The sequence below is a fragment of the Vitis vinifera genome, chromosome 9 (assembly GCF_030704535.1).
Source record: "Vitis vinifera cultivar Pinot Noir 40024 chromosome 9, ASM3070453v1".
In the NCBI taxonomy this organism is placed as follows: domain Eukaryota; kingdom Viridiplantae; phylum Streptophyta; class Magnoliopsida; order Vitales; family Vitaceae; genus Vitis; species Vitis vinifera.
This window is the reverse complement of record NC_081813.1, coordinates 4345976-4359409: the sequence shown is the minus strand read 5'-3', so window position 1 is coordinate 4359409 and position 13434 is coordinate 4345976. Positions and strand designations below refer to the sequence as shown.

Sequence of the window (13434 nt, the reverse complement as noted above, 5' to 3'; positions counted from 1 at the left end):
TAGAAGTACTACATAATTAAGATATCTCACAACCTAAAAATAAATCCCTTTTCAAAACCTAAAATAAATCTTAAAACTTTTTTAAATATGGAAAATAATAAAATAAAAATGGATAAAAAAAAAAGAAATAACATATAGCGAGAATAATTTTAGAAATCATAAAATAGAGAAAGTGGCTAATGAGAGAAAAAATTAACATAATTAGTTGAAAGATAAATCAAGATCAAAGACATCAAACTTACATGAAAAAAAAAAATGGAAGATGAGAATAACCTATTATGTTTCTCCAAAAAACTAATCATTCTTCTTCAATATTTAATGATTTAAGGTTTGATCAATTAACTTGCAAAGAGAAATTGACTTGAGACATAAAGTTCATATGAACAAAAAGAGACTCTAATAGTAAGAGTTCATGTAGAGTTTTATATTAAAAAATAATAATTGAGGCTATATTGATACTATTTAAAAATACTATCAATGTAGCTCTTCAATAATAATAAGAGTTCATGTATAGAGTTTTATATTCAAAAAAATATTTAGGGTTATGTTGATGCTATTTTAACATACTATCAATGTAGTTCTTCTCTACTATCAATAGTGTCCTAAATTTTTTATGTTGACTCATTTTCACTTCATGTTAACATTGATTCCACTGAGAATTTTTTTTCTTGTAGTTTTTTTTCCTCTATTGACCTGAGATATTATAATCACTTTCTATGTGGACACGACGTTCTCATTGTATTTCATAAAATTGTGAGACTAAAAAGACAAATAATCGTTGTGGAGTCAAACAAACTTTGATACCATTTGATTCGATCTGAAATGAAGTTGTTAATTGAAAAGTTTTGAATGTTGTAGTATATTTAAACTTCAACGATTATTTATTTATTTATTATGAAAAAGACTATTATATTTTATCTCTTTATTTGTAATTATATTTAAAAATTTTGATCTATGAAATTTTATCATATTCCTTGTTAGACTCTAAGCTTATTCCCTCTTATCGATATTCTTCATGTACTCTTAGCCCAATGGGCCAAATTTACATCCTAAGTTGGAGACGGAAGAAGAGAGTGTAGATGAATAATTTTAAATATTCTTTCGCATTGAAAAAAAAAAAAAGTACAAGTAAAGAAATGGTAAAAGGATAAAGGCGTGAAATAGAATCCCATCTTTGCATTTGGAATGAGTTTGACTTTTCATTAACCCAAAATTTAAGTATTGTTTAGGACCTATCATCATACTGAGCTTCTACGAAACAAAAACAACAACAACAATAATAAAATCACATTAATAAATAAAGTTTCCCAACAATATTGGAAGCATGTATGGTTATTTTCATTGTACTCTTTTTTGTTGCACAGACAACATAAGTTTAGATTTGGGCTTGCTTGCTGCATGTCTTGGAGCATAGATCCACGCACTCATCCAATTTATCTGTCCCTGTAGCATTATCGATACTATAAGAAACTTATGACATGCAGAATGTTTGATTATATTTCCATAACATATGATTTTGCATTATGGATGGTTGATTTTGTGAGAAATAACATTTAATTTATTAGATGTTTGCGTACACTTTTTTGTTTTCTCTTTTTAAAAACAAATTTAAGAATTTTTTGAGACTTGCTTAAAAAGATATGAGCTTGTTTGAGAAGATCTTTGGAGAAAATTATCAAAAAGCAATTTTTGACAACACTTTTTGTTATCAAAAAACACTTCAAAAACTCATTAAGCATGTTTTCGAATCTAGACAATAGTTTTTTATTTTTAAAAATAGTTTTCAATTCTTAAAAAATGGTTCCTAAACACGTTCTATGGCTTTTAAACATTGTCTAAAAAAATTGAGGTAAAATTTTTTTTACTACCTCAACTTTAATTCTTAATGGTACAAGGTAAGTTGATATTTTCTTATATAAACTTTATTATATTTTATATTAAAATTACTAATATTTCTTATTTTAAAAAATAGAAAACAAAGAGTGTATCAAAAAAGGCACTATTTTATGCATGAGAAAAATGGTGCAGTTTTCCGAAATCCTTCTTTGAATTCCTATGGTGTATAAACAAGAGGTTAATGGTGGAGTGTTCATACCAGAGCCAAATTTATTGCAGTTGTAGCTTGTGCAACCCAGAGTACAATGAAAGTGGGCAAGGGAGAGAGAATGTTGACAATTTTTGGAACATCCACGGAGACACACAGCAGAAAATGGAGTATCCTTGCACCTAGCAAAGCATTTTGCAGTGCAATTATCCGATGCCTCTGCTGCTCCTGCAATAATCATCAGGATCATAGCCATTGCCACAAATCTACTACCACCATTTTGGCTCAGAGCTGCCATTTTCCTTTTTGTTTTGTTTTTTTTTTTTTTTTTTGAAAATTTATTGTATGCAATTTGATACGGGCCTTGATTTATAGGCTATGGACAGTTGAAACAAAGCCTTGAATCCTTGATTTATTGGTTTAAATGGTTGAAACAAACCCATGCATCCTCCACTAGTAGATTCCACACAGTTGAAACCAACTCTTGAGTTACCAATTGGATCTAAATAAGTATATTCATGCTTGAATCTCAAAAAAATGAGAGGAAAAAATGAAAAAAAATAAAAAATGAAGAAAATAAAAAGTGGACTAGCAAATAAAAATTTTCTACAACTCTTTTTATCCGGATTTATCAGTTTTTTAATTAAAAAATAAATAAAAAAAAACCAAGTTTCAAAATTTATAAATTTTTTCCTTTTGGTAAAGATAGAGATACTTACATGTTATAAGCGATTCCATATGTATGTGTACATGGTTATTGTTTTACTTTCCTCTCCATATGGTCAAAATAAAATCAATTTCTACAATATTAAGATTGACCATAAAAGGGGTACTTCTCAGCTATACATTCAATTTCAAGAATGATAATACTAAATGTAAAGAAAAAAGTTTTATATCAACAATAGTGTCATAATTTCATGGTTTATGAGAAATGAAAATATATTAAATTAATTTTTTCTTAAATTACCTATCTATCCCAATAATATTAAGGATAGAAGTGTTAGCAAATGAAACAAAACATCATTCTTAATTATAGAATCATAAAAAAGAAAGAAGATGAACAAACAATTTTTTTGAAAGTTTAAACTTGTAGGATTTAGGTTTACCACAATGTATGCCACGTACTTCAAGATCTTCTCTCATGTATAGTCTCCTTTATGTTTATACTTGAACTTAATAAATTCGAAAAATAAAGTTATTTCTTTTAAGTTTAACATATAATTAACATATCCCATGAAAAAAATGATATAAAAAAGATAATGAATAATATATTTCATCATCTATCCTATCCTAAATATAAGGAAATATGGATTATAGATATAGAGTCTCGCATTTTTCTAAATCTACCAAAAATTCCCATTTTTACTAAGAATCTCTATTAGATTATACGATTTTTTTCGGGAATTAAAATCTTTATTAAATTTTAATTCAAATTTTTGTAATAAAATGGACATTATAAGATAAAATCAGAAAAGAAGTATAATAATAAAGTGGACTATCATACATATATTATATGTAAAAGATGAATAAGTGAATTTATTTAATACTATATTCCTTGCACTTATTCTATATTTATACACATTGGATATACTTTGTATAATTATATAAGAATTTTATATTTATTATTATAAAATATCTTTATAACAATAACAAATATTAATACAAATATTAAATCGAGGTACCTATTCTATGATGATTCTTAACTTATCCTCTATTTTGATGCCTTTAGTGGACCTAGTATTTCCGGTAATTGCAATGACTTCATGATTTCTTCATGTTAAAAAAATCAAGATTTTTTAGATCCAATGGAACCACATCTCATCCATTCTTTTTCCTTTTTCAAGACTTAGGCTTGATTATAACACAAATATTCATTTAGTGGAATATGGAATATGGAATAACAAGTACAAATGAGGGGATAACTTATTATATCTTAACCAAACCCACTACCAATCAAATATAAAATAAAATATATTATTCCTCTTTTATCCATCTCATGGTATATTAGACCAATCAAAACATAGCTTTAATGAACTTGATGCAATGCGTTTAACTATGAGAAAAAGACAAATGACAAAGTTCAGAAAAAATGTGACAACGAATGGAAGCACACCCATAGAAGAACCACGAAGCATTCACTGATTTTTCCTCCACATTATTGAAAGAAGTCAAGAAATATTAGATACATCCCATAGCTTTCTTATTCTACATATATAGCCATGTAACTAATACATGCTTTGGTTTCAGTTTGTAGATATGGGACTTCTAAGGAGAGGGATTCCCGCTGCATTTCTTGGAGCATGAATCCATACACCCGGCCAGTTTATCAACACCTGCCACATTGCCAATACTATTAGAAACTTGCAATACGGAGAAACTCTTATTAGTATAGTAAATTGGGGTCCTTATATTTCAATATGGATGATTGATCTTCCTGAAAATTAAGCGGTATTCCCCTAAAAAAAGGGTTAGTTTTTCACACTGCTTCTTCAAATTAGTTCACACACACATGACGATATACAGTGAGAGAGAGAGATCATATACCAGAGCCAAGGTTGGTACACTTTGACTTTGTGCAGCCAAGAGTACAGCCAAAGTGGGCATCAGAGAAAGAAGGTTTGCATTTTTTCAAACAATTCTGGAGACAAACTTTACGGAAGAGACTATCTCTGCATTGTCTCGCACATATTGCACCGCAATCTGTGTCAGCCCGTGCGACTGCTGCTGCAAGCAAGATAAGCGTTATAACCATTACTGCAAGTCTTCTAGCACCATTTTCACCCATAGCTGCCATTCTTCCTAAAGATTTTTGCTGTATGAATGTTGGGAGAGGTTGGTAGAGAGTATGAGTATTTTAAAGTGAAAAAGAAGAAAAATGTCAATCCCATTTTGGAAAAAGAGGATACTTTTAGTAGGTATATATATTAATTCACTTTCCTTAACCTCATTGGACAAGAAAGAGCATAGTGGAGAGATAAGGGTTCATTTCATTGGACTTTGAGGTTTACTATAAATACAGTAAATCACCGGTAGATTTTAAATTTTGTCAATTAACACTATTTCATATATAAATTTTATTTTTTAAAGAATAAAATTTAGTTTTTAAAGAATTGTTAAATATTCTTCTCTAAAAGATTTTTACTTAAAACCTCTCTAAAAAAAATTATAAACCAAATAAACTTATAGAGATGTCAATTAACAAAATTTAAAACCAATGGTGGTTAGGTGTATTTACACCAAACCCAAGGATGTCTTAATAAAATTAACCCGTATACTAAAACATTATAATTACAAACCTAATAAAATTTAAGAATTACTAAAGAAAAGTGAGGGAGATGAAATAAAATATGGTACCCATGAAATGGTTTATTGAAAGAATTTAGGGGAAGAAAGAAAGAAAATATCTTTGTAATAAAAATGGTTTATTGAAAAGAAATATTGACATGACAATTTATAAGCCAAAGGTTCTACAAGAAGGTCTCCTGCACATTTACTTAATGGATCATTTGAATAATTCATAATTTTATGGATCCCATGCCTTACTTTTATTATATATATAAAAAAAATCACCTTATTAGTTCGTTTCATCATTTTTTCATCTATTGATTTATATTATGTTACTAGATTTAACCTTTTAATGATTCATGATTCTAAGGATTCTAAGAGTTCACATGAAGAGAAAGAGACTCCAATACTAAGAATTCATGCATAGAGTTGTATATTAAAAAAATAATAATTGGGATTATATCAACATTATTTTAAATACTATCAATGTAACTCTCCATTAATAAGAGTTCGGAAGTAGAGTTTTATATTAAAAAGATATTTAGGGTTTTGTTGATGCTATTTTAAATTACTATCAATGTAACTCTTTTCTATTGTCAACATTGTCCTAAATTTTTATGTTGACTTAATTTCACTCCGTGTCAACATTGATACCATAAAGAAATTTTTTTTTTCTTATAGCGTGTTTTCATTATTCGATGGGAGATATCATAATCACTTTTTATGCAGACACGATATTCTCATCATGTCCCATAAGATTGTAGGACCACATAACCAGACAACCCTTATGGGGCCAAACAAATTCTACCACTAGAGTCAGGGATCGACTTTGATACCATTTGATTTCATTTGATATGAAATTGCTATTAACATAAATATGAAAAATTGTTGATTGAAAAGTTTTGGGTGTTTTAACATGTTTAAACTCCAATGATTATTTATTTATTTATTTATGAAAAAAACTATAAAATTGTATTTTTCTACTTGTAATTATATTTAAAAAATTTTTATCCATGAAATTGTATCAATATTTCTTATTGGGTTTTGAGTTCATTTTTTTTGTCGATATTTTTCATGTACTCTTATTTCAGATGAGAAGTGATGGCTAGCATGAAAATTATTTTATGTTTGGATTTTTGGTTTAGACTTTTATTTTGACATGTGGTTTGAATGTTATAAATTGATGACTATTTGAATGATTTAAATAAAGTGGTTGATGTGTTAAAGTTGAGTTTTGAGGAATTTAATATGTTTTACTTTGAAGATGAATTTGGTAATTAGTGACTTTTCAGTTACAAAATGATTATTTGAGTCATTTGCCTTTTAAGTCTTCGGGCTTGAGATGTGAAATGATCATCATATCCTTAGAGTGAGTTTTAGGGCATGGTAAAGTGGTATCTTATATCGGCTAAGGGAAAAAAATTTTGACGCTATATATATTCCTATTAAACATGTTTTAAAATTGTGAGAGCCCGTTGGGCTTAAAGTAAATAATATCTACATGGTTGAAAGTGAGTCATTACAAATGGAATCAAAGTTAATTAATCCATGACTCTAATATTGAAGTTTGTTTGACTCTATAAGGGGTATTTGTTTGTTTGACCCCATGATTCTATAAAATAGGATGGAGACGTGTTTGTGTGGGAAATGATAGAAGAATTGTGATATTCTACATCGGATTGAAGAAAAAGTTTCTCACGTTATATATGTATAAGCTTTTCTTAATCTTGTAAACATATTTTAAAGTTGTAAAAACCATTTTAAAATGGATAATATTTACTTAGTTGGAAGTGAGTCATTACATAATATATCTCCATGGATATGTTATTTTCGGATATCATATTCCATGAAAATGATATTTTAGAATATGCATATCCTATTTAATGATATATGATATTCAAAATATTCTATCCTATCTTATATATTTAGCCAACTAAACATAGCTAAAAAGGTTTTTTTTTTTTTTTTTTTAACATGATAGTTATCTAAAGAGGAGGCGTGTACAAATTCTCGTGGGAGTTTAAGATGATCACACAATTACCCATATGGATGTATGGATTACCAATAGAATAAATTAATATAATTATTAACTTTACTTTATAAATATAAGGGCATTTAAATTAGTGAAGTTCATTGAAAGTTTGCTTATTTTCTCTTCTAATTTTTCTTCTCTTTATTTTCTTTTAATCTTTATAGGCATCATCCTACGTTTAATATTCATATACTAATGGGTCACATCGATCAAGGTTGCCTGTCAGGCAACACACCTCTTCAGTTGGCTTTGGGAAGCGTTTCCAGACGACTTGTCCCTTGGAATACCTAGGTTTTTATATCCCTATAAATCGAGGGACTCCACACTTTTTGGGTCACCTTTTAGCCTTTTCCCGCTTTGGAGTATCACTGTCGGCGCTGCACCTCTGTTGTCACTGTGTTTGCCACTAGTTGTTGCTTTTTGCTTTCCTCGTCCGCCGTTGTGTTTGCCATCGGTCACTGCTATTCACTTCCTTTGTCTTCGTCTTTAGACTTGGTAGATTTATTCCCCGATAGCGGGTGTCCATTCCTGACTCCGGTAAGTTTTCCATCGTTCACTCTTTCTTCTACAATGCTTGTTGTTCTTGCTTGGGTCGTGTCGACGATTGTTTGGTTAGAGAGAAAACGAACACCTTGACGTCTAGATTTAGGTTTTTCTCCATGTTTTTGCTTCTTTTGGATGCTTTGCTTGAGAGATCATGGATGTGTCTAGGGTTGGATTTAGGGCTTTTTAGTTTCCTCTTTCATTCCTGTGTTGTCAAGGCATCTGCGTTTTTGTCGTCAATTCATGTGTTTCGTTGTCGTCACGTTGGGGCGATGAGAGCGATTCTTCCTCTTTCATTGGCTTCATTGGTTAAGAGACTTGCTTTGTAAGTTTCAGTAGCCAAATCTATCTAGTTTCAGGCTTTTGGTTCGTCTAGGCTCCTTTTTGTATGGTTGAGGTAATGATGAACGACGGATGGGCCGGGTGATTAGTTTTTATAATTGCATTGTCCCGTGCAGGTTTCCACATGGCCCAAATCCACTTAGCATAATGGTAAAAGGAAGAGTTGCTTCTACCAGTGGAAGGCCTTAGCAAAGTGAATGAAAAAACACTAGAGTCGGGCGCCTCAAATCGGAGTGTCCAGTTGGTGTCCTATCCGAATGGAAAATTTAGGCTCGTTTTCATATTCTAGACAATATCTCGATCAACCAACAAATGGCGAGGCTCTATCCTTTGCTGACCTTCCCAACAACATGATGTATTTTACTAAGGAATAATTCGTCGTTGGGTTCCATCTACTTATTCTTTCTCTTTTCAAGTAGTTTCTTCATTTCACACAAATCCCTCTAGGTTTTCTTCATCCGAACGTTGTTCGGGTTTTGATAAGGTGTAGTGTGTTGGACATGCTCTTCCAACTAGATCTCTCTTTGATGGAAGTCTTGTTTGTTTATACCGTCAAGATGAGCCAAAAGGAAAGGTTTAGCTTGTTTGCCCATATTCCTTCCATCTAGCTGGTGACCGGTCTTCCAGATTCATGTAAAGGCTGGGCAAAGGGTATGTCCTAATCTTTGGTTCTTGGAGTGGTTCGTCTGAGGGATTAATCGGAGTTTTTTCTCCACAACGTTCGTTGGAGATTCTGAATAGGATATGTTTTTGTCACTTTCTTTGTATCTTGTAGTTATTTATTCCTTGTTGTAAATTTACTACTGATCTCTTTGTTTGTGTAATACAGGCAAGGAGAGGCGAAAACACCTTGTAGAGTGGATGGAAAAGTCTTCTTTCACTCGGCTCAACAAGTTGTTTGAGATAGACACGAGCAAACGAGCTTACAAGGTTTTTTTATCAGACAAGAACTTGCTGGCGCTGATTGATAATCCTAAGCCGTTCATCATCCCCGTATTTCCTCGTTTAGCTCTCCCGTCTTTGGTGCCTGGTGAACACTTCGTGTTGAAGGATTTTCCATTCTACGAGGTTGCTCGTTTGGCATATTCTGAGGCACGTTAGACCCGTTTAGAAGAGCGGGAGAGAAAACGTCAAGAAGGGACATTGAGGCAAGTTCCGACTGCTGGTCGTCCATTCTCCAGTTCCGTTGTCCGTCCTCCCACTCAAAAGAGGAAGGAACCTGCTGCTCATCCTGTTTGGAGGGTGAGGACTTCACCTCCTACATCCTCGTCTTCTTTATCAACTTTATCCTCTTTATCATCTCTATCTTCTTCATCTTCTAGCAACAAACCAGAAGCAGGAGTTGATGGGGTAGTGCCCCGTATTATTTGTGAGGAAGAAGAAGAAGATGATGAGGATATGACTTCCAACTTGAGGGCCGGATTTCGTGAGAGATAGTGTAAGCACCTGTTCGAATCCATTACTATCAATCCTACCCTTTCCAAGAAGCTTGTCTGAAACCTGCTTTAGCTCCTCCACCTGTTCTAATACCTTTTGTTACTGCAGCGACTGTCATTCTTGAGTCAGATGAGAAACTTCCTTCCGTTGATGATATTGCTTATCATGAGACGAGGAAACCCTTCGTCGTTATGGAGAACCTCAGCGAAGAATCGTTCGAGTGCATGGCTTCTTCTCTTCCTCGTTTGAAGTCAGCATATGTCCTCAATCGGGATGAGATATCTAAGCTTCTGAAGTGAATCATTTTGTTCACTGAAAGAGAGCCCTTAGTACAAAATATGGGGGTACTTTTTCCGATTACTCAATGGATCCCAATCGAGATAGACGACAATCTCAGTTGATCCTTCACAACACGGCTTCTGTATGGTACTCCGACACTGCTATTGGCCACATTCTCCATATACAAGACTGCATGACTTTTGAAACAACAGAAGTGGTAAGTCGTCTTCCATTTTTTCACTTATTTTGCCTTAGTCTCTTGTTTTACAACGATTTCTCTACTACCCCTAGGTGATAGTCGGAGTCCGAAACCTTATGCAATAACACACTCATCTTTTCCATTTATTGGAAGCAGCCAAGACCATGAGGGCATATGTTACTCATAACATGGACGAGAATGAGGATCTCCTCGCCAGCTTGGAGACGACGAAGAGCAAGGTCGTTGTTGCTTAGAAGCTTGCTAAAAAAGGAGCCGGTATGCTAAGGAAGGCCGAGGAGAGAAAGAAGCAGTTTAGGCTAAAGCTCGTTGGTTGGCTAAAGAGAAAGAAGTTATGGCTTCTGATAAGAAGGCTGCCCGGCTAAGACAAGAGCTATAGGATCTCTAGGCGGGGTTTTTCGCTCAAAAGGAAGACTTGAAGGCAAACTACCAAAAACAGGTGGATGACATGTTCTTCAATGAATATCAATGTTGTATGAAGAAGCATGACATCGCCTAAGATGGTCTCAGCTTCTCTTCCGATGACGAGGACGAGTTTCTAGGCGGCCCTACCCAAGGAGGATGACATGTTTAAGGAGGCGATCTCTCAAGCGAGAGGGCTTGATTTTTCTGTATTTATTTATTCTGGCCGGTTGTGGCCTAGACTGCTAAATCTGTAAATACAATGAATGTTTTTTTTATTAATTTGAATGTACTTGCTTTAGCCATTTGTCCCTTATATATTATTTTTGTAAGCAAACTTTATTGATAGTACTGCTTTAAATTGGCTACATTCCATGGGCAAAGCAGGGGTACGCCATCTAGCATTTGAAGATGGTATGCCCCTAAGTCTTCAGTCTTAGTGGTAGAGTATTCATACCAAAGCCAAATTTATTGCAGTTGTAACCTGTGCAACCTAGAGTATAATGAAAGCGGGCAAATGAGAAAGAATGTTGACAATTTTTAGAACATCCATGGAGACACACAACAGAAAATGGAGTATTCTTGCACCTAGCAAAGCATTTTGTAGTGCAAGTATATGATGTCTCTACTACTCCTACAATGATCATCAACATCATAGCCATTGCCACGAATCTCCTACCACCATTTTGGCCCATAAATGCCCCCTTTTTTTTTTTTTTTTGCTAAAATTTTATTGTATGCAATTTGATACAGGCTTTGAGTTATAGGATATGGACAGTTGAAACAAAGCCTTGAATCCTTGAATTATTGGTTTAAATAGTTGAAACAAACCCATGAATCCTCCACTATTAGATTCCACACAATTGAAACCAACTCTTAAGTTACCAATTGGATCTAAATAAGGATCTTTATCCTTGAATGGTCTGTTTTATCTCATGGTGGAAAAATAGTTTTGAGTTCTAAATTTTTGTTATAGAATGAAGTTCCATTTATATTTTTTGTTTTGAATATAAAAAATATGGGAGGAAAAAAAAGGCACCAAAAGAAAAAAAAAAAAGGCTTTGTTGATGATTAATGTTGACAAGAAGTGAAATTGCATCAACATAGAAAATATAGGACAATGTTGACACTAAATGAGATTGATGGTATTTTAAAATACTATCAACATAACCCTAAATATATTTTTTCAAAAATAAAAAGCTATATCCACGAACTCTTAGTTTTAAAGCCTCTTTCTCTATTTGTAAACTCTCCATCTCAGGTCAATTGCTCTTTATTCTTAATCTCAATCCCTAAAAAACATCTTATTTTCTTCTCTCACAATATTTATGCATTGCAAGTTAGTTGATCAAACCCTAAATCATTGAAGTTGAAGAAAAAATACAACTTTTTGGAAGAATAAAAAAGGTTATTCTCATCTTCAGATAATTTATTTTTCTCATGTATGTTTCATGTGCTTTATTTTTCAACTAATTTTCTTGCTTTTTTTTTTTCTCTCAATAATCACTTTCCCTATTTTATAATTTCAACAAAAAAAAGTAGTTGAAAAATAAACCAAAATAGAGGACATGAAACATATATGAGAAAAATAAATCAATTGAAGATAAGAATAATATGTTGTATTCCTCTAAAAGTTGTCTTTCTTCTTCAACTTTAATGATTTAGGAATATTTTTAAAACATATTTAAAAACATAAAAACAAATTAAGAACATTTTAGGTTTTTAAATATACTTTTGTTTTATATAACATCATAAAACAATTTTCAAAAACGAATCTAAAAATTACTTTTTAGAACTGTTTTTGAAAACTTTTCCTAAACCAAACCTTAGTAACTCCAAAACAATTTCGATTTGATTGTTAAGCTAAAATTTTCAATATTCAAACCTTCGACAAAAATAGACATACAAAATAACCTCATTTTGATTGAAAAAAAAACTAAAAGGAAGTCATTTTGATTGTGGAAAAATAAAGGATTCAGAACGACATCGCTTTACTAATATATGCTTTCTTCCCAGTCTGTGCATATGGGACTTCTAAGGAGAGGGATTCCTGCTGCATTTCTTGGAGCATGAGTCCACGCACCCAACCAGTTTATCAACATCTGCCACACTGCCAATATAGGGAGAAACTCTTATTAGCATAGTAAATTGGGGTCCATATAATTCAATATGGATGATTGATCTTTCTGAAAACTAAGCGGTGTTCGCCTAAAAAAAGGATAAGTTTTTCACAATGCTTCTTCAAATTAGTTCACACACACATGAGGATATATAGTGAGAGAGAGAGATCATATACCAGAGCCAAGATGGGCGCACTTTGAATTTGTGCAGCCAAAAGTACAGCCGATGCCAAAGAGGGCAACAGAGAAAGAATGTTTGCATTTTTTGAAACAACCCTGGAGACAAGTAGTGGGGAAGAGACTATAACTGCATTGTCTCGCACATTTGCTACTGCAATCTGTATCAGCCTGTGCGACTGCTGCTGCAAGCAAGATAAGCGTTATAACCATTACTGCAAGTTTTCTTGCACCGGTTTCACTCATGGCTGTCATTCTTCCTAGAAACATTTAGGTTGAGAGATGTTGGTACTTGGTAAAGTGTATGCGAGTTTTTGAAGTGAAAAGGAAGGAAAATATCAATCTCACCTTGAAAAGGAATGGACGTATGGGCGTATATATTAATCCACTTTCTTTACTTCTTGAGTTGTGGAGAGGTGTGGGGAGCCTTACGTGCCTTGGAAACCCAAGATATAGCAGGATCCACTTGGATCCACTCATGATGTGTCAATTAGTTGTAATTGTTGATAAGGATGATAACTTGAAATATGGATAAATATGAATATATCGTTATTAG

At 32.7% G+C, this 13434-nt stretch overlaps 1 protein-coding gene across 1 annotated transcript; it reads right to left on the bottom strand.

Annotated features, from left to right (window-relative positions):
* Positions 1-12563: 12563 nt before the first annotated feature.
* Positions 12564-13204, bottom strand: LOC109123196 (uncharacterized). Its single transcript, XM_019222171.2, has 2 exons — positions 12878-13204; positions 12564-12691 (listed from the first exon to the last, which is right to left on the bottom strand). Exons 1-2 carry the CDS (start codon positions 13146-13148, stop codon positions 12576-12578), a joined length of 387 nt encoding a protein of 128 aa, XP_019077716.1. The 5' UTR covers positions 13149-13204; the 3' UTR covers positions 12564-12575.
* Positions 13205-13434: the final 230 nt, after the last annotated feature.

Coding starts and splice junctions, on each gene's coding strand:
- LOC109123196 (XM_019222171.2), bottom strand. CDS start 13,148: ATGTTTCTAGGAAGAATGACAGCCATGAGTGAAACCGGTGCAAGAAAA. Junction 12,692..12,877: donor GTGCGCCCATCTTGGCTCTG/GTATATGATCTC, acceptor CTATATTGGCAG/TGTGGCAGATGTTGATAAAC.